This window comes from Emydura macquarii, unplaced genomic scaffold, assembly GCF_026122565.2.
Source record: "Emydura macquarii macquarii isolate MOO-44397 ecotype Brisbane River unplaced genomic scaffold, CSIRO-AGI_Emac_v2 contig_1390, whole genome shotgun sequence".
In the NCBI taxonomy this organism is placed as follows: Eukaryota; Metazoa; Chordata; order Testudines; family Chelidae; genus Emydura; species Emydura macquarii.
The window spans coordinates 22,861,217-22,879,681 of NW_027131527.1; the positions used below are offsets into that span (position 1 = coordinate 22,861,217).

An 18,465-nucleotide genomic window follows, 5' to 3' on the forward strand; every position below is an offset into this window, starting at 1 on the left:
GAAATCAGCTAAACTTCAGATGATTTTACACTGTAAATCGAGCAGAATGAAATGGAAAATCTCATTTATAGGTATAGGTAGGTCTGTGACATGTATCTCTCTGTTATGCTCAGTAACTGTTTTTTGTAGAACTAGAAAATAGCATTTAGCTCGTTAATGTATTAGAATGTTGATGTGAAGGATGAATACAGACGTGGCTCGCACAGCAGTTTGAAGCAAAATAACATTAAAGTAAACACAGTTCTTCGAGTGCAGAACGTGCAGACGTGCATTCCACTTAAGTGTGTATGTGTGCCAAGTGCGCTAGAGGTGGAGATTTCACAAAGCAGAATCTGTAGAGGGGTGGCGCTCATGACTGTGGCCCTTCCCCATACAATATAAGGTGACATTGCCCTGACTCCCTCAGTTCCTTCTTACTGCCCATAGCTGAAGTTAGATCTCTGTGTGGTTGTAACCTCTCAACCTTGCAATCAATCTGAGTGTAGTTCTTTATTGTATAGAGTTAGTGTTAGTTGTAGTAGTTTTTTTCCCCCAATGGTGCCTTCACCAGGGTTTAAACTCTCCTTTGTGTGTGGGGAGCGATCCCCACACTCAGTGCCTGCTCTGTCTTGATGAAGACTGTCTCAAAGAGCATTGTTCAATTGCAGATTGTTCAATAAAAGGACTCAGGTGGCCTGGGACCTTCGCCTCAAGCAGGCCATGCGGCCTGATTCAGAACCGAGGCCTTCATTGTGCCGACAATCACCCTCGTGCTGTGAGAGTGTGATCACTTCACATGCAGGAGCGGGAACCTCTACAGAGAGGTGAAGAAAAGGTCACATAAGACCAAACCTCAGGTCTCAGGGTGACTCTTCTGCCTCCTCCCTGGAAGAGCGTGGACTGGCACAGAGCCGGTGCCAGTGGGCAGAACAGCATGGGTACCTGACCCTTCCCCGGTACCGATTGGGAAGGTCAGAAACCCTATACCATCAACTGCAGTTCAAGCCTCTGGGCATCCGTTGAGTCTGTTATGTAAGAGGGAGATGCTGGCAGCAACTGCATCAATGTCATTGGCGTACTAGGCAGCTGCAGACCTCCTCTGCCTTTCAGTCCTGACTTCACCATCGGTCCAAGATTTTTTCAGGGCTGTGCCATCATTAGACCCTCCAACGGAGTGAGCTGCTGAACTCTCGTGCCTGTTGGTACCATGTCCCAACTATCCCCTTCCAGTAGTGGTGGGTGGGTGGGTGTAAAATGGCTCTAGCACCTTGGGGTTTTGGTGAGCAACCCTGAAATTTGACAGGGACAAAGTATCCATGTCAAAGATATGCTTTTCAGTAATCTGATGAAAATCTATTTGGATTTGGCAGAGTTAAAAGGGTTTTTTAAATGTACTTTGTGCATGCACATTGTTTTTTTGTTATAGTATAACGATATTTTGTAATTATGTGCCAACATTCTCCTGGCTTTACACGTGCTTGCATATGTAAGTTGACTGAAATTGTATGTTTAGTATGTAGGTCCATGTGAAATATAATCTGAACCCTCCCTCATTCTACAGTCAAAGTAAGATCCCTGCCTCACTCTGTATGAGGTATTAATGTACACACTGAATGATCAGAGCTCCTGAAGAGCAGCTTTCATTGTTTACAATTGTACAGTCAGTGATGTCTTGCCCTGCAGGAGCCCTTGCTTGCTTCTTGAGTAAAATGGTAATTTCTATCCAAATAATTTCTTGCTATGTCTAAGATCTGATTATTTTTTAACCTAGTGGTGGTTTTGCAAAGTTTATTTATAGTGCCCAACATTTTTTGCAGTGCCATGGGGAGATGTAGTGCAAGCTTTCCCTCCAACCACACAAATGTATTTCAATCCTGATCCAGAGGGATAAGATGGATGGTAAAGTCTCTGGGTCCAATAAGTGGGAAATCAACAGAGGCACTTGAGCTTATTCTAAAAGAGAGGCGGTATCTGGCATGGTGTGGAATTCACTTACCCATTTTACTCGCCAAACTAGGATTTCTTAGATTTTTGTAGTATGTTCCCAAGGTTTTCTCTCACAGGTTGGTGAAAATGTTGCCTGATTATTAATAGAAGATCTGCTTTAAATCTCAGCCTTTTTCTTGCAATCAGATTCTATTTGCAGTTAGACTGTCTGCTTTTTCTACTTGGACTCTATTTAGGAAGGTTTGTGTGAGAGAGCAGGGGAGAGAGAGAGCCTAATTACTTTACTTTAACTTTATCTTTTAGGAGGTTGGTTTGTCTATCAACAGAGGAATGAAGTTCATAACAACTGTGGCATAGAAATATATTACCAAACAGATATGCAGAGTACCACTGAGAATATGTTTTTGGAACTCTTCTGTCAAATTATATCAGAGCCTTGCTTTAACACTCTGCGTACCAAGGAACAGTTAGGTGAGTTTTGCTGGTGTTATCCTTTATATCTGAGTAACAAATATGGCTAAATGTGATGATAGACTTTCTATAGCTCTGCTTCCCCCCTGCTCTCTGAATGCCATTTAAAGGACATTTGGTAAATAAAAGTTATAACTTAATATTTTAACTAATGGAGGCCACAAATAATGTGACAATTCACACAGATAAACTAAGATGACAAAGCATAGCTTTTAAGATCAAAACTGAAATATTTGAAGACTGCCTCACTCCAGGAAAAAATACAAAAAAACTTCAAAAATAGACTTCCATGAGAAACTGCAGAGCTGGAACTCATCTGCAAACTTGACACAATCAAACTGGGTCTAAATAGGAACTTAATGGTTCTCTCATTACAAGAAGTAATTGTCACTGTTCACACATTCTCACCTCCTAATCAATGGTTGTGAATAGGCCTCAACTACTCTAACTAAATGGACTTTGCTTATACCTACCTTCCTCATTGTTGTTCCTTACCCTTGGATGTGCATATATATACCTCCTATCTGATTTCTATTCCTTACATCTGAGGAAGTGGGTTACAGCCCACGAAAGCTTATGCCTGCAGAAATTAAATGTGTTAGTTTTTAAAGTGCTACAGGACTCTCGTTGTTTTTGCTTATCTAAAGCTGCGAGTGACAGGAGAGGGTGAGATTATTAGATCAGCTTCCAAAAACTAGGTAACTGCCAGAAGAAAAACAAGCAATCCTGACAACGAATCAGTGACACTAAGGACTAAAAAGCCTTTATAGGAAGTGGCAACCAATAATGTTGACAAAGCACAGGGTATGACTCATGGTTAGTAAGGATGTGACTGCACATGTATTTCACCAATGCCTCTACAACTCGTGGATTCCTCTCCCATGTTAGAGACAGAGCCACTGTTTGTCCATGCTTGATGCCGTGGCTGCTATTAGATTAAGCAGAGAGACTACCGCACAAGAGAGAGTTTAAATTATCAAATTGCAACAAAATGAAAAAAATGGGCCCTTACAGTCTTCTAAGTTTCTTAAACCACAATCACTAAACTTGCCTCTTTGTTAGCCAAGGTGTTTACAATAATAAAACCACTCTTCCTTTCCCACAGCTGTCATTGTCTTTTCTTCCCCAATACACACTACACATAGAATGGTCTTTTTAAGATGGCCTGCCAGGCCACAAATACTTTAAAGAACCACTTTTAGCGTAATGCCTACCAATAATTCTTTGGAGCATGAACCCCATATCCTTCTTTGTACAGCACATGATGCTCACTTTGAAGTTCTCTTCCCACATGTAGTTACAGTATGAGCAAGTTTTAAAAAATATGTATAATCCTTCTTCTGTCCTGAGAATCTTAAGTTTCAAACCATAGTGATATTTTTCAGTATATAATACATTGACAGTATAGTACACCTTTATAGAGTAAACAACTAGTGGAATGTTAACCACAACATGGCTACAGTAACTGTTAATGAATGGGAGCCACTTAGAAAAATTCCTTTTTATAGTCAGTAGAATGAATTCCAAAATCATTTCAGTGCATTGCTGTGTGTAAATTGCACAGTTATACCAAACCTCTGTGGTGAAAGTTTAACATGGAAAAAATTATTTCAGAATAAGACTCTTCTGCTCGCTCTCTATGAAAGTTTATAAAACTGAGAAGTAGTAACCAGATAATACATAGCAGATGTAGGTAATTCTTCCTCCCTATGGTGACCACATTCATTTCAGGAAAATAAAGGAAAACTTAGAAAAATACAAGACATAGCTTATTTTTTAAATACTGCAATGTTCTATTCCTGGTGTAAAAAAAAAAAAAAAAAATCATACACTCATGTCAAGGCTTTGAACACTTTGAATAACTTGCTAAAATATGGGACAATGTGTGTCACCTGTTGATATAGGATAAATAAGAAACAGATGATCCCTGTATCCTACATAAATAGTCACAATTCATTGAAGTGAAGGCAAACTGAAACATTTTGTATTGGACGTAGATATAGAAGTAGTTAACCAGTTGCAATTTTTTCTCTTTTGTCAAGGTTACATTGTGTTCAGTGGTCCGCGACGGGCTAATGGTATACAAGGACTGCGATTTATTATTCAATCAGAAAAACCACCGCACTACTTAGAAAGCAGGGTTGAAGCTTTCCTAAAAACTATGGAGAAATGCATTGAAGACATGTCAGAGGAGGCCTTCCAGAAACACATCCAAGCTTTAGCAATTCGTCGTCTAGACAAACCAAAGAAGTTGTCTGCAGAGTGTGCTAAATACTGGGGAGAAATAATTTCCCAGCAGTATAACTTTGACAGAGGTAAGAAAAACAGAAAATTGTTTATAAGATGAAAATGTGAAATTAATGGCTGAAGTGCTGAAACATACTGTTAGTTCCACTAGTATTTAAGTATATAAAAGTTTAATAACTGAAATTTCATACATTTCTCTAATCCACTTGTCACAGAAATTTACACAGAAATATTAGAAAGCTAAATTGGTTTTGACACAAAAAAAAAAAAAAGTTTCACTCCCACTCCTCCAAAAAAGTAAAGAACAGAAGAAATGAAATATTCTAGTTTTGATTTTGGCTTTGTTCATTATTTACTTTAGTATACATTTTGAAAATACAAATTATGACAAGAAAGATGAAATCAGTGTGACCGTTATCTTTATCAAATTAAAGAATTGTCCCATTTTAGGTTTTAGGACCAGATCTACTCTGCCTTATATTTGGTATGTGTCTGAACATTACTGCTGAGAAGTACAGTCTCCAACCTTCTTTTTTTAGTAAGGTTCTAAGAAACACTTTCTATACATTTTGAGGTCAACTTCCCACTGTAGTAGCTTTCTTCACTGTTTTCCATTCAACTTTCTGTCCTTCCATAGTACCAGGTTCAGTTTTTTGGGGGCAATCAGTGTCCTATTAGAAACTGCTTTAATTGTGAATCCTCCTGTAATATCATATAGTTTGGCCTCTGTACAACTTTCAGAAAACATCTTTTGAAGGGAGTGAAGGGCCCTTGGCATAGTAGCAATGAGTGTCATTCTAGATGCAGGGAGCAGTATGAAAATTCATACTCTCTGCTGCTTTTTCATCTTGAGTAGAAGTTTTACACCTTCTCTATCCTGCTTTCCAGTGTCTCAAATGTATCCATCCTTAGCCTTCTTGTTCATATATCTTCTCTCTCCAGGATGACTCATTGCTATCTGCAGCCTGATCCTTGATCGTCTCTTCTTTCTTTTTCTCTTGACTTTCTCCCTGATCCTTTTTAGTTCCCATTCACTTACACTGATTTAGAATAATTCAGTAGGAGGTTTTTGTGTAGCTAGAACTGACAAAACAAGAAGTTAGTCAACTCATGCAAAGGGGAAAAAATCCTCACTTTGTCTCTTTTACTCCACATGATTCAAAACTTAACTTTCCTGTAAAGGCCAGAAGTCTGAATTATCTTTGTTACCAAACTTTCTTTTCCCCTTGTGTGCTTTTCACCGTCCTTAGCAGGACAATATCTGGTCTGTCATTTTCACTGGCTATCCGTCATCTCTGAATTTTTTAATTAAATTAAAAATTCCATTCTCTTTTTCAAAACTCACCATGGACTAATGCCAGTCTGCCTCTGTTTGTTTTTCTACTCCCATATTTATCACCCTGCATGTTTTATTTCTTAAACTTGATCCTCCTGCCTCACAACTCTCCACACTTGAGGATTGCTCCTTCCTTTATGCTGCCGCTTATGGTAGGCTCTACATTTCTGTAATAATAATTACACTTTTATAGTGCGGTTATATAATAGGCTTACTAAATATAGATACATATAAATGCATATGATATACTATAGCTACTAAGTCAGTTCCTCTGCAAAACTAATTTTTAAGACCTTCCTTTTCACTTTAGACCACACTACTCACTAAAGCCCACTCACATTTTCTTTCCTCCTATTATATTTTAAAACTCATGCTATCTTGCTATTTCCTAAATAAAAGATTCCCTAATTATAATAACTGTGAATAAAAAGCCATCTATATAATCACTGTCTGTTATGAATCTATAACACTCTTTTTTGAAGGTGGAGTTCAGAAATAGATATGCCTTTTTGGAAACTGAACACTATTCAGTTCTAGCAGTACTTTAAAAAAAAAAAAAAAAAAAAAAAGAAGTGTGTGCTGTTTTCTAGTCCTTTATAGCACATTCAATCAAACCAGCTCATTTTGTGTAATTTTTTCAAGCTTCCACTGCTGCTTGTTTTTTCAGATTCAAATAGTAGCTTGTAAGTTAAGAATGAAAAGCATATCATTTGCAGTCAATTGCACTGTCTAAATTTGAAAGAAAAGTTCTTTGAACAAATACCATGATAACTAGTAATTTGCAGACTCCTTATAATTATAACTTGTTGTTCAGATAACACTGAAGTGGCGTATCTGAAGACCCTGACCAAGGATGATATAATACAGTTCTATAAGGTAAGTTAGCCATATTTTTAAAACTTTATTCACTAAGAAACATAGGCACTAAAAGAAAATGTGCTTGGGGTTATTTGTGTGAATTGGAAATTAGTACATTTATGGCTGTCTTATAAAGGCAAATATGATTGATCCAGATGTCTTAATATTACAGTTCAGAGTAAATGGGCAACTGTTTATGTACAAACTCCAGCTGATTTTCATGGGAATTTGCACACCTAATGGGAATATGCCTCCTCTAATGATTTGCATGAATTTATTCATGTACTGCAACTCATATTAGCATGACATTTGTAATAACGCTATAGATATCCAGTATGAGAATCTGTAAACATGTTTCTATGTTGCAAAAGATAGGTTGCTTCGTCCTTTTGCTTTGCAATATATTTTAAATGTGGTGGTAATTCACAATATTTCAAAATATTCATGTAGTTTTATTACTTAAAGAGCAGTTGACAGCTCAAAGAATACTTAGAAAAACATTATAGCTACCAACAAATCTGTTTATATATTTGTGATTCTTTTATCTTCGTTATCACTAATGACACTCTTAGGGAATTCCTTTATTCCTGATTTTTTTCTATCTCAAATCATAATAGAGACACTGAAAATTCATGCTGTAGAAAATCTTCAGTGTCCTATAAATGTTACTGTTCTCCACGGGGAAAAGCAGTTTTGCCATTTTTTCTGCAGAAGCAATTGAAGTATTCTTTCAAAGTTACAGAAATCATGTAAGAATTCTCACGAGACCTCCCTGACCCATGGTACAAATAGAAGATTTCAAAGCAACAGTGCATGGGCCTGTTCCTCCATCAGGGTCCATGGATATGAAGGAAGTGGTACAGAGACCAGCTCACCCCTTCCCCAAACTGCTTGATGTCCCAGAGAATTAGCTGCAGCAGGATTCACTCCTCAACTGTCCCAGATATTCTGTGGAACTGGTAGTAGCATGGCCAACTTACTAACCAGTGCTGCACACTATCTTCCATCACTATAGATCATTTACTCCATGTTCCAGAAAGACTATATATAAAAATATAATCGACTTTCTATGAAGCCAAGTTTCAGCAGAATATGCTAAATATCTCTGTGGTTTTCCAGTGGTCCTGGCCATACAGAAATACTTTTGTTATCTACAATTGCTTCTATGGAAATAAGCAGCAATTGCCATGCCCATTTAATTTTTGGGCTTTGGTGAGACTTTTGGGCTTTGGTGAGCCATTTATGAGGGGGACTTAATTTCATAAATACTATTGACCAGCTGTCAGATAGTAATGACTTTCAATTAGTATTGACCTACACCAAATTCCATCCTGGATAGTTATAGTTCCCAATAAAATAACTTTAGTCCCAAATAAATAATTAATTCAGTTCATGAACTCAGGAAAATATTATGGATCTTAGATGGCTGGTGGGACACATCAAGAAAACAAACTCGAAATCTAACACATCCAGCACAGGTCAGAAAATAATTACTTTCCTTTAACCAGGCAGATGTATGCTTCTTCAGTTGATATGTAGAGTTTGATTACTGAGAACTCATGAAAGTAGACAATACTGAAGTGACTTTTCAGGTCTTCAAGAATGATATGAGAATTCAATGACTTATATTACAGTGTGTTTGAAATATGTTTGCTTTCATCCCCATCAGCAGTTTAAATGTTATCTGTTCAGAATTTTTATTTAAATGTGAGCTGAATTTATTGTTTTCTTATAGAGCAGTAAGTAGCTGGGTGTTTCTCTATGTGTTTGCAAAGATTACCTCTTTTTATGCTTTTTATTTTAATTTTGCTATGGCCTCTGTCTTATGACAGCTAGACAAATTGTAAGACCCATGTATCAGCAGAGTTTACAATCATACTTTGACTAATGGTGTTAAGTCTTTTGCTGATACACTGATTCTAAAAACAAATTATTTGTCAGGTTATTTTCTTTTAATGATTCACCTAGCCTATATAGCCATTACACAGACAAGGTGGGTGAGGGAATATTTTTATTGGACCAACTTCTTTTGGTGAGAGACATGCTTTTGAGCCACACAGAGCTCTTTGTCAGGTCTGGGAAAGTTACTCCCAGCCACACAGCAAACGCTAAGTAAAACAGATTGTTTAACACAGGGGTTTTCAAACTGAGGGTCGGGACCCCTCAAGGTGTTGCGAAGTTGTTATGAGGGGGTCTTGAGCTGTCAGCCCCTGCACATGCCGTGACTGTGACTGTTTGCCCCATGCATGGCTGCAGCCAGAGCCGGATGGCCAGAGAGCAGAAGCTGCTGGCCAGGTGCTCTGAAGGCAGCGCCGTGCACAGCAGCAGCGCAGAAGTAAGGGTGGCATGGCATGGCATGGGGGAAGGAGGTGGCATAGCATGTGGAAGGGGCATGACTTTTTGGGGGAGTTGTCACAGCCTGAAATATTTTCAAAGGGGGTCCCAGGGGAAAAAGTTTGAGAACGCCTGGTTTAGTATAAGTAGTTAACACATATTGTAAGGGATCACTGAAGGCAGAGTGGCCCATCAACACCTCTGCAGTCGTAGGACAAAAAGGGGATTAGTGGGTTACAGATTGTTGTAATAAACCATAAATCCAGTGTCTGTGTTCAGTCCATGATTTTTGATGTCTAGTAGAGTAATGAATTTGAGCTCCCAGGCTTGTCTTTTGAAAGTGTTGTGCAGGTTTCCTCTGAGCATGAGTACTGATAGGTCAGATACAGAGTGATTGCTTTGTGAAAAGTGTTCACCCACAGTTGATTCGGTGTTTTTCTCATCACAATTTGTCATGTAACCCATCTAATCCTCCTCACTAATTTAAATCTGTCTTTAGTCAATATACAATTTTTGTCTTTTCTACATTATTTCCTGTATTAACCTGTGGATTACTTTCTCAGCCAAGCATTTGATTGGTTACCATTAAACTCATTGTAATGCTCTCTGTTCCACAACCATTTAAAGTCCTTGGTGCTGGGTTACATTCCTTTTCTATCACCCATATTCAAAGGAAATTTTTCTGTTAACTGGCTGCCATCTTCATTAAGATACAAAATGGTAAACACAGCAGAATTGGATCATGTGAATTGTAGTGGAAGAGGAAGCAACCATTATGGTTAAGGTTGTATAATAACCTTCATTTTACCCTCTAGTTTTCAGTCACTCATAATCTTCTGAAACTTTTTCACTATTTGGGCTGAAATTTTGCAGTTTGTCTCTACTTAACATGTGAGGGATATTTGTTTTGCTTTTAGAGTTTGAGCAAAACCAGCTTAGCCATTTTTGAGTAAGATAGTGAAAAATGTTCTTGTATACTGCAGCTTGTTAGAGACATATATATTTAATGGTTAGAACACACGCTGCTGTGTTTATATAAATGAGAGAAAATAATATTACTGTTTATGTAGTATAGCCAAAAACTGTGTTTATACTGACATTTTCTGCATAAGGCTGTTTAAACAATGTTCCAAGGTTATACTTTTGCAAATGTTGCCATCCATCCACAGTACTCACATTCCTTGTTGTCCAAATACAAGGAGACATAACAATTGGCCTGGGAAGATCAGGTTAGAAATAAGCAGCAGTACGAGCATTAAAAATGGAAAGAAAGCAGTCAGAATTAAGGGGTGTGTATGGTTGATATGCAGGGGTGAATAATGTTTGTAAAAAATTGTGTCTGCTTGACTTTGATCCTTGTTTACCCTTTTCACTTACCCAAGGGGTATCTTATTTCACTTGCTGTTTTAGTTTACAGTATTTTATCTTCTTTAAAAATCTGTTGCTATATTAGTGATATGGTGAAAACTAATGTGTGTATCTTTTTTGATCCTGTTGCGTTATGAATAAGGAGAGACCTGATAAAAATCCAAGACAGCAAATTAAGAATTAGTAAAAGAAATTATTTTAATAGATGGCTAAATAAGTGATAACCTGTATGGTTGTCCAAGGTACCAGTACATTTAGAATCCTACTCCATCCAGTTGGAGTTGATTTCTTTCTATCCATTTTTATATTTGTACTAATACACAGTGCATGATTATCCAGTTGTCCCAGGATATGGGAGGACACTAGGAACATTTAAATAGTTAGGTGAGTTGACCCAACTGATTGACATCTGTGCTCAGGGTTGACATGCTTCCCCAAGCTTGTGGGCTCTTCAGTTACAGCCCTGTAGAAACTCTGTAGGACCAAAGATCTAGCATATAATCCTGACCCCATAGAAGTCAGTGACAAAAATCCTATTGATAGCCATGGAGCCTGGATTTAACCCCTTGTTGTTTGGGGCTTCTGAACTTCACAAGACTGAATCTCTCATACAGCTCAGGTTTGAAATGATTAAGAGCTCTGAAGGACTGGAACTTCGGTTAAATTTCCAGGGACATGCCCAACATAATTAAAGCTTTTGTTAACTGAGGTTCAAAGAATCAAAACTTGACTATAACATTAATTACCACTAAAGTTGCACATTAAATGGTTGTCAGCCCCTGTAATATGTAGAAAACATAGGGCTCCCCTAGCAGCTGGCTGTCTCTTAGATTTTGTTGCAGAATAACTGACCCTGTTGCTTTCTGTAGGAGATGTTGGCAGTAGATGCCCCCAGGAGACACAAGGTATCAGTACACGTCCTTGCAAGGGAAATGGATTCCTGTAAGTATTGTATTGCGTAGTTTTTTTTAATGTATTCCTGTTCAAGTCAGACAGAATGCAATACAGCAGTGAGTTATGCAGTACAAACACAATACACTATGAAACCAAATTCTGGAAAGGAGGCTTCTGACTTCTGGTGGGAAAGTATTTTCACCCAATTATTTTCCACAGGGAGATTTAAATATAGTTCATTTGAGGGAAGATCAGATAGTTGTGGATTTCCAGCAACAATAAAGATGATGAGATTGCCATTCCTTCACCCTTTCTTAAGTGTCTGGCTATGTTAAAATGATATGTCCTGAAATGTACAACTTCTGTTTTTAATAACAGGACACACAAAAAAATAAAACAAAAAAACCCAAAAATACCTTGCTCTGGAAAAGAAAATACCCATTTAGTATGTCCATGTGGAAGTGGAATAGACTGTTCTGATCAGCAGTGAAATGTCAGTCTGTTACTGGGACATTTCTGAGGAATATATAAACTTCCATTTGGTAGTGTGAAACACAGTATTCTATACCAGAAATACACATTCTAATAATTTTACTTAGATTTTATTTTCAATTAATTACCTAATCAGTTGGAGAACAGACTGAGTTGTCATTTATTGTTAACAATCCTATTCCACTCTAAGGTTAAAATGTAAAAAATCAAAAATGCTTTCACTAATTATCTGCAAGATTGGTGAAGAATTTCCATGACATTTTGTACAAAATCATTTGCTAATTTGCATCAGGTTATGGTGTTTGCAAAATTGAGGCTCTAAGATATCTTTCCCATATCTATCTTCCATGACTGACCAATCTTCATTAAGTTCTTTTAGCTGTTAATAAAGTGCATGAGTAGGAAAAACATAAACACACTTTTAAATGTAAAAATGAAATTACGAGAGTGGTCTGACTGCCATCTTTTTTAAAGGGAATAGTAGGTGTAGGATGTAGGGTAACATCTCTAAAATATATACAAATGTGTGATTGTTGTAACTGGCCATGAGATGTTATCCTTGCTTCACACAAATTCAGCAAATGGTATATGCATCTGTCATTTAAATACTGATTCTTCTAGAAGGTGATTGGAAGTGGCATTTACTATTGTTCACCAAGTCTTTTATTTAAAACCCTTTTAATTATTTATTAATGAGGGGATATTTAACAGTATAAATTAGCTGGTGGGTTCTGCTAAAAATAAGCATCATGAATCATCAAAGCCTCTCCACTCCTAGCACCAATTCAGAAGTTGAAACTTGAATTAGTTTGTTGCATTTCTAAGGACAGCAGTGAAATACAAAGGCAAAAACTACAGGAAGGTATCTTAAAATTCATATACTGGACTTTCTGTAGCTATTTGTCTTATTTTTAAGAACTGGTTTCTTAGAAGCTGCAGTCTTTTAAAGTTATTTTTCTTTTATAGGTCCCGTTGTTGGAGAATTTCCATGTCAAAATGATGTAAATCTGGCACCAGCACCCCCCTTGCCACAGGTAAAAAATCTGGATACTAAAAATTATTTGATAGTTAGCATAGAGAAATGGGCATTGACTGCGGGTACAAACTTTTTGAGATCCTGATTGTGACATTATCATTACAAATTGAGGTTCAGGCTTACAACTGTCTGAGTTCCTACTTTTTTTACAAACACATTACCTGCTTCTGTACATGTGGATTTTATTCTGTGTTTTGAAACAGAAGTGGAAGCTTCTGCTGAATGCTGGGCTTTCCAGTTGCCCTTGTCTCTCTTAATCCACTGAAGAAGCAGTAGGTGGAAGTGGATAACTGTATGCTGAGCACCTACATTATGGAATAAATGCATTATAAATATAGCCTGAAATAACCTAAAATCTGAAAGCTGTGATTGAGTTCAAAGCTCAAAAGCTATTTTATAATATTGTGAGTGAAACTAGTAATGCTGATATTTTTTAGGAACTGATGATGATTGAGATTTCAGGGCCAAAGAGAACAAAGGATTTGTGCATATGTGGATATAACAGTTAAGTGATAACATCTGACAGTAAGCAATTTCTCATGTTTTGTGTTTGATACTGAGCAAAGTTTTTTTTTCACATAAACTTCTTTGCAGCCTGATGTGATTCAAAATATGACAGAGTTCAAACGCAGCCTACCACTCTTTCCACTGGTGAAACCACATGTCAATTTCATGGCTTCCAAACTGTGAAGAATCCCAGTGGATGAAGAAATGCAAAGGGATCAGTTCTCTTGTGGCTTCAAAGGGTTTCATTATGAACAAACATCTTAAAGATTATTAGGATAAACAATCCTGTCCATTGCGAGAGTCCCTGATTCACTCTTGGATCATTCAACATTAATGGTGTGATAGGGATACAGAGAATTAGAAAATTAGTTGTAGTCATGTGTCAGTTATATTACAAAACAACTGTTAAAAACCAAAATCAACCAGAATATTAAAGGCTCTTGTAGATGCAGTATATTTTTAAAATAGTATAACCCTTAAAATTTTCATTTTGATAACTGAATATGAAGAAGCCTCCAGAACAAACTGATATTGCTTAGAATATCCATGTTATTCTTCCAAAAGACCATTGAAAATAACTCTATTATAATTTTTTTCAGGAAAAAAAAAATTAAGCCTTTGTGGGGGCGGGGCAAAATTTTTCACAAAAAGGAGGCTTTGACCTTTTTTGAAGGATAAAGTATTGAATGATACCTTTTTTTAAATTGATCCTCAATGCAACCAACTTGTTTTCTATTTAAGATTTAAGTAGATCAGTGGAAAAGAGGAAATTTTGCAACAAAATAATAAACAAGGGAATTGTCTTTAAGAGAAGAAGAGTAATTAAATATATTGGCATGGTTTTAATCTTTATATACAAATTTGGGGATATTTTATATTCAAACTAGTAAAATGCTGGAAACACTTGGGTAATCCATCTTATTTTTGTTACCAGGAGTGTTACGCTTGTCTCTTGATGGTTAATACCTCATTCAGTTTCTCAGGGTTGCGCTGAGTTGTTTTATTTAATTGACATCATTTTTGTTTCCAGTTGTTCATAAACTATATGAGGTCTCCATCAATATTTTATGTTCAGTGTATTGTTATATTAGGCCTCGATCCAGCAAAGCACTTAAGAATGTACATAATTATAAGCATGTTCATAAGTGCTTTACTAGATCAGAACCTTAGCTTTTGACATAAGCACAGCTCAAGTCAAGTTTCCCATATAGGGCTTAAGTGCTCAGACTTCACACTCCTTTTTCTGTCCTTCAGACATTAAAAACAAAACAGCAGCACAACATATTAGGTAACTCAGGTTATATCACAAGATCAGCACAGTAGCCACATGTATAATCCATCATTTTAATTAGTAAAGAAAATACCATAATATATAATGAGTCCAATCCTTCACCTTTTACTGAGCTTAGTGACTTCAGTGGTGGTTTTGCATCAATAAAGAAGGCAGGATAAGGCCCCAAAATACAAAAAAAGATTTTAAAAGGAGTTATTTTTAGTTTTAAAATAGTTTGTTACATTACTAAACTATCTTGCCTTTTGAATGTGTATAATTTGCTGTACATGTTTAGGCAGGGCAGGCTGTGCTAAACATTGAAAACTTAAGGACCTGATCATGTGAACACTTACTATCAGGTATAGCACTTAATACCATTGACATCTTTGTGACTTTGCCCACTGTTAACAGAATCTGAACCTATGGCCCTAATCTTGTGTACAATTCAATACATGTGTAGCTTTACTCACATGAATAGCCCATAATCCTCAATGGTACTACTCACATGAATAAAGCAAAATATTGGACTTCGGTAGGATTACTCACATGAGTAATATTACACACATGCTTAGTTGTTTACAGAATCGGGGCCCAAGTTTGTATTTATCCAAGAAATGCTGCTTTAATTGAATAAATACTGGCAACTTAAATGCTGTTGAAAGGTTAACAGCATAATCGGTGTTTACAAAGAATAGAGTTGAAGATGTGCTGCTTCCATGTGATGTTACCTATTGTCCATGAAGGCCACTAGCATTTCCTTCTAGCAAAAAATATAAACACACTATAGGAAGAAAATGAAATGCTGCTACTTTTTATTCTTTACCATATTCTTCATAAATGTTTCAGACATTATGGCTTTCTGTACCCATAATGCATTTTTTGTTTCTAATTTCCTTTTTGTTAAGATTATTTGTATTATAGGTATTAGAAATAAATTTCGACTACACACTATACAAATTATATATTTTGGGATTTAGTATTTAAATATAGCACTCTTATGGTGAAGAAAAATGAAACTGCCTCTATTTTGTATAAGAAAATTATAATTAAAGTGACATGAACTCAAATTTTAACAATTTATATGTATACATATCGATATATAAAAATGGGAGTGATGTATTTAACACAGTACCACAAATCATTTTTTCCAGAAAAGAACATTTAATATTTTTTAAGTTCTGGAGTGTAAGTGGGAGCTTGTGTAGTCTGCCAGCAACTTTTAATTGCTTTTAAGTGTTCTCCAGCATTTTACAGTTTCTGAGTTTGATATAGCAGTACAGTTTGATAACTCAGGCATATTAATGGATTCATTTGAATGGATCCAAAGCTGCAGTGTCTACAAGCAATAACAGACTACCTAGAAGACCCTGTAATTCAGTTTCAGAGCTTGTTAAATTAAGTTTATGTAACAAATCATAAATTATTAGATTACTGTAATTTTTTGCAAGTGCTATTTTGAGCAATTGAATGTGGTGCATGTGACAGCCACTATGACAGAGTGCTAGAGTTACCCTGTTTACAATAAAAAATCTGAATTTAATCTTTGGAGTTCTTCTTTGTTTTATTTTTATTGGTTACGCTCTCTGGTAATGTTACATCTATCAGCTGAAGTGTTGGTTTTTCTTTAGCATTGATCATAAAGTGCTGTTGACCCAACTGACTGAACTAGCTGGGATGGCTGGGATTGCTTTAGAGTGCTTCCAATTCATTTCTGCTAGAGAAGTGCCAGAGGGCAATGCTGCATGTAACTTAAATAGCCTGATGGCTTTCCTACATGAAGATTAGAAGATTATTAGACAATTTTCTAAAATACAGATTTTGTATATAAAGGCGGGTGTCTTTCTATTTAAAAAAATAATTATAAAGAAGATTTTTTTTTTAAATTACCAATCTTGAACTGGCAACCGCAGAGCAGCCTATTAGATCTAACCATCACTGCAGCTTGATAGTGTTATACTTTGGTAGCTTATCTTTAGTAGTTACTGCAGTCAGCTTTTTTTTTTAATGTATAAAGTAAAATACCTGTTACTAGGATTAGAGATTAGTGAGATTTATACATTGTTGAATGATGTGAGCTCTGAGTGCAAAGAATTAGTGTCAGCCTGTTTTGCTGCCCCTGCCCTTGCTGGTGGGGGGCTCCTAGAAAAAAGCATCTTTTAGTAGCAAGGAGTAAAGCTCTGCAGGGTTGTCAATGGTCTTGGGAAGGACAGTCAACCAGTTTTGCAGTTCCTTTTGTCTTTACGAAAATCTTTTGCCTGCTAACACCTACTTTGTGATGCTGAAGGAAAAAATTGTTCTTCACAATTTAATGCACATGGAGTTCCATGAGGACTCAATTGTGTGGTACTTCAGTGTGGTCATTGTGACCTTCACATCACATCCTTTCTATAATTATTCACTGATGTATCTCTGCTAAGGCTCAAGGTTCAGAAAACTGAAAGCTCTATGCAAATGACAATGTCATAACTTGCATATTTGATTAATATGAATTTCCTTACATAAAGTGGAGAAAAACATAACTCTGACAGGATTGCAGCACGGAATGAGCTTTAGGCATATAGGAATTGTTGTATTTCTAACTGGCTTTGGCATCTCCCCAAGCTGGCTGCCTAGCTCTGGCTGCTCCTTCCCCCTTGCTCACTAGCTGAGAGGGCTGTGGCTTGTCTCTGCAGGCAGGGTCAGACGACTAAAGAACTGGCCTATCAGTCTAGCCATATCTACTAGTTTGTGGCCATGATGGATCGGGTGTCTATGCTTTAGGCTGTGTTCTGTGGTTAACGTTCACCTGGCTGGATCCTGGTGAATTCTAACCATAAATATCACTCATAAAGCATCCTTAACCAAGAATATCCATCCTAGAGTGTTTCCTCAGCTTTCCAAGTCAGGAAATATAAGCAGCTAGGCAGGAGCAGTTCAGAAAGCAGCTGAAAACAGGAGCTTCCCAATCAAAACAGGCGTCTAAACGGGTCTGCTGACTGTGTAGCCCATGACTTGTAATGTTGTAATGTGAAATGTAATCAGAATGTACATTAAGCATCCTTTATGGGGGTACAGACTATAATGTGCTCAAGGGTGAAGTGCCATGAGCCTTTGTATTTTGGTATTTCTACTTTGGAATTAAACCTCATAATCACTAGCTTAAGCCTGTTATGAATTTTAAAATATAGACCATCATATCTAACGAAATGTGTCACAAAATAGTTTGGTGTTTGCCCACACCCTGCTCCAACTTAATAAAAATAAAAATACCATTTAAAAATATTAAGAGTTGAGCTACTGAACATAATACTGTGCATATAAGTTGAAAGTAGCTAATTGCATGATACATTGCACCCCTTTCTCTGATAACATTCTGTCACATAATATCTAGTCTAACCTCTATTATAAACTTTTGGGGGAAGGGACCGTGCGTTGTTTATAAACTGTCATGCACTTCTATAGCACTATATAAAGAATAATATATAATAGACTGTTTAAATGTTAGGTACAGTAATTGAGTGAATAGAAGACTTGTCTTCACTGCAACTCTTAGTATCCTACTACCATTAGTTTCTTTTGAACTTCGAAAGTATCAGAATATTTGATAGGATCTCATATCACCTTTTATCTTTATCATTCCCTTTTGAATAAGCCAACAGAATAAAGTAATAAAAAAATCATTCAGTTTCGGAATTAAATCCTTACTATATGAATTGTATAATTAAGCTGCCTAACATACGGAGT

General features: G+C 36.6%; 1 protein-coding gene across 4 annotated transcripts in view; it reads left to right on the top strand.

Annotated features, from left to right (window-relative positions):
* IDE (insulin degrading enzyme) overlaps positions 1-16,282 on the top strand; it is a 106,535-nt gene extending 90,253 nt beyond the window's left edge. For all 4 annotated transcript variants that reach the window (XM_067552877.1, XM_067552876.1, XM_067552874.1 and 1 more), the window contains exons 20-25: positions 2,230-2,397; positions 4,440-4,712; positions 6,795-6,856; positions 11,410-11,482; positions 12,893-12,960; positions 13,557-16,282. In XM_067552877.1, the coding sequence (XP_067408978.1) occupies positions 2,230-2,397; positions 4,440-4,712; positions 6,795-6,856; positions 11,410-11,482; positions 12,893-12,960; positions 13,557-13,652 (740 nt within the window). In that variant the 3' untranslated portion in view covers positions 13,653-16,282. The remainder of the gene's footprint in view (positions 1-2,229; positions 2,398-4,439; positions 4,713-6,794; positions 6,857-11,409; positions 11,483-12,892; positions 12,961-13,556) is intronic.
* Positions 16,283-18,465: the final 2,183 nt, after the last annotated feature.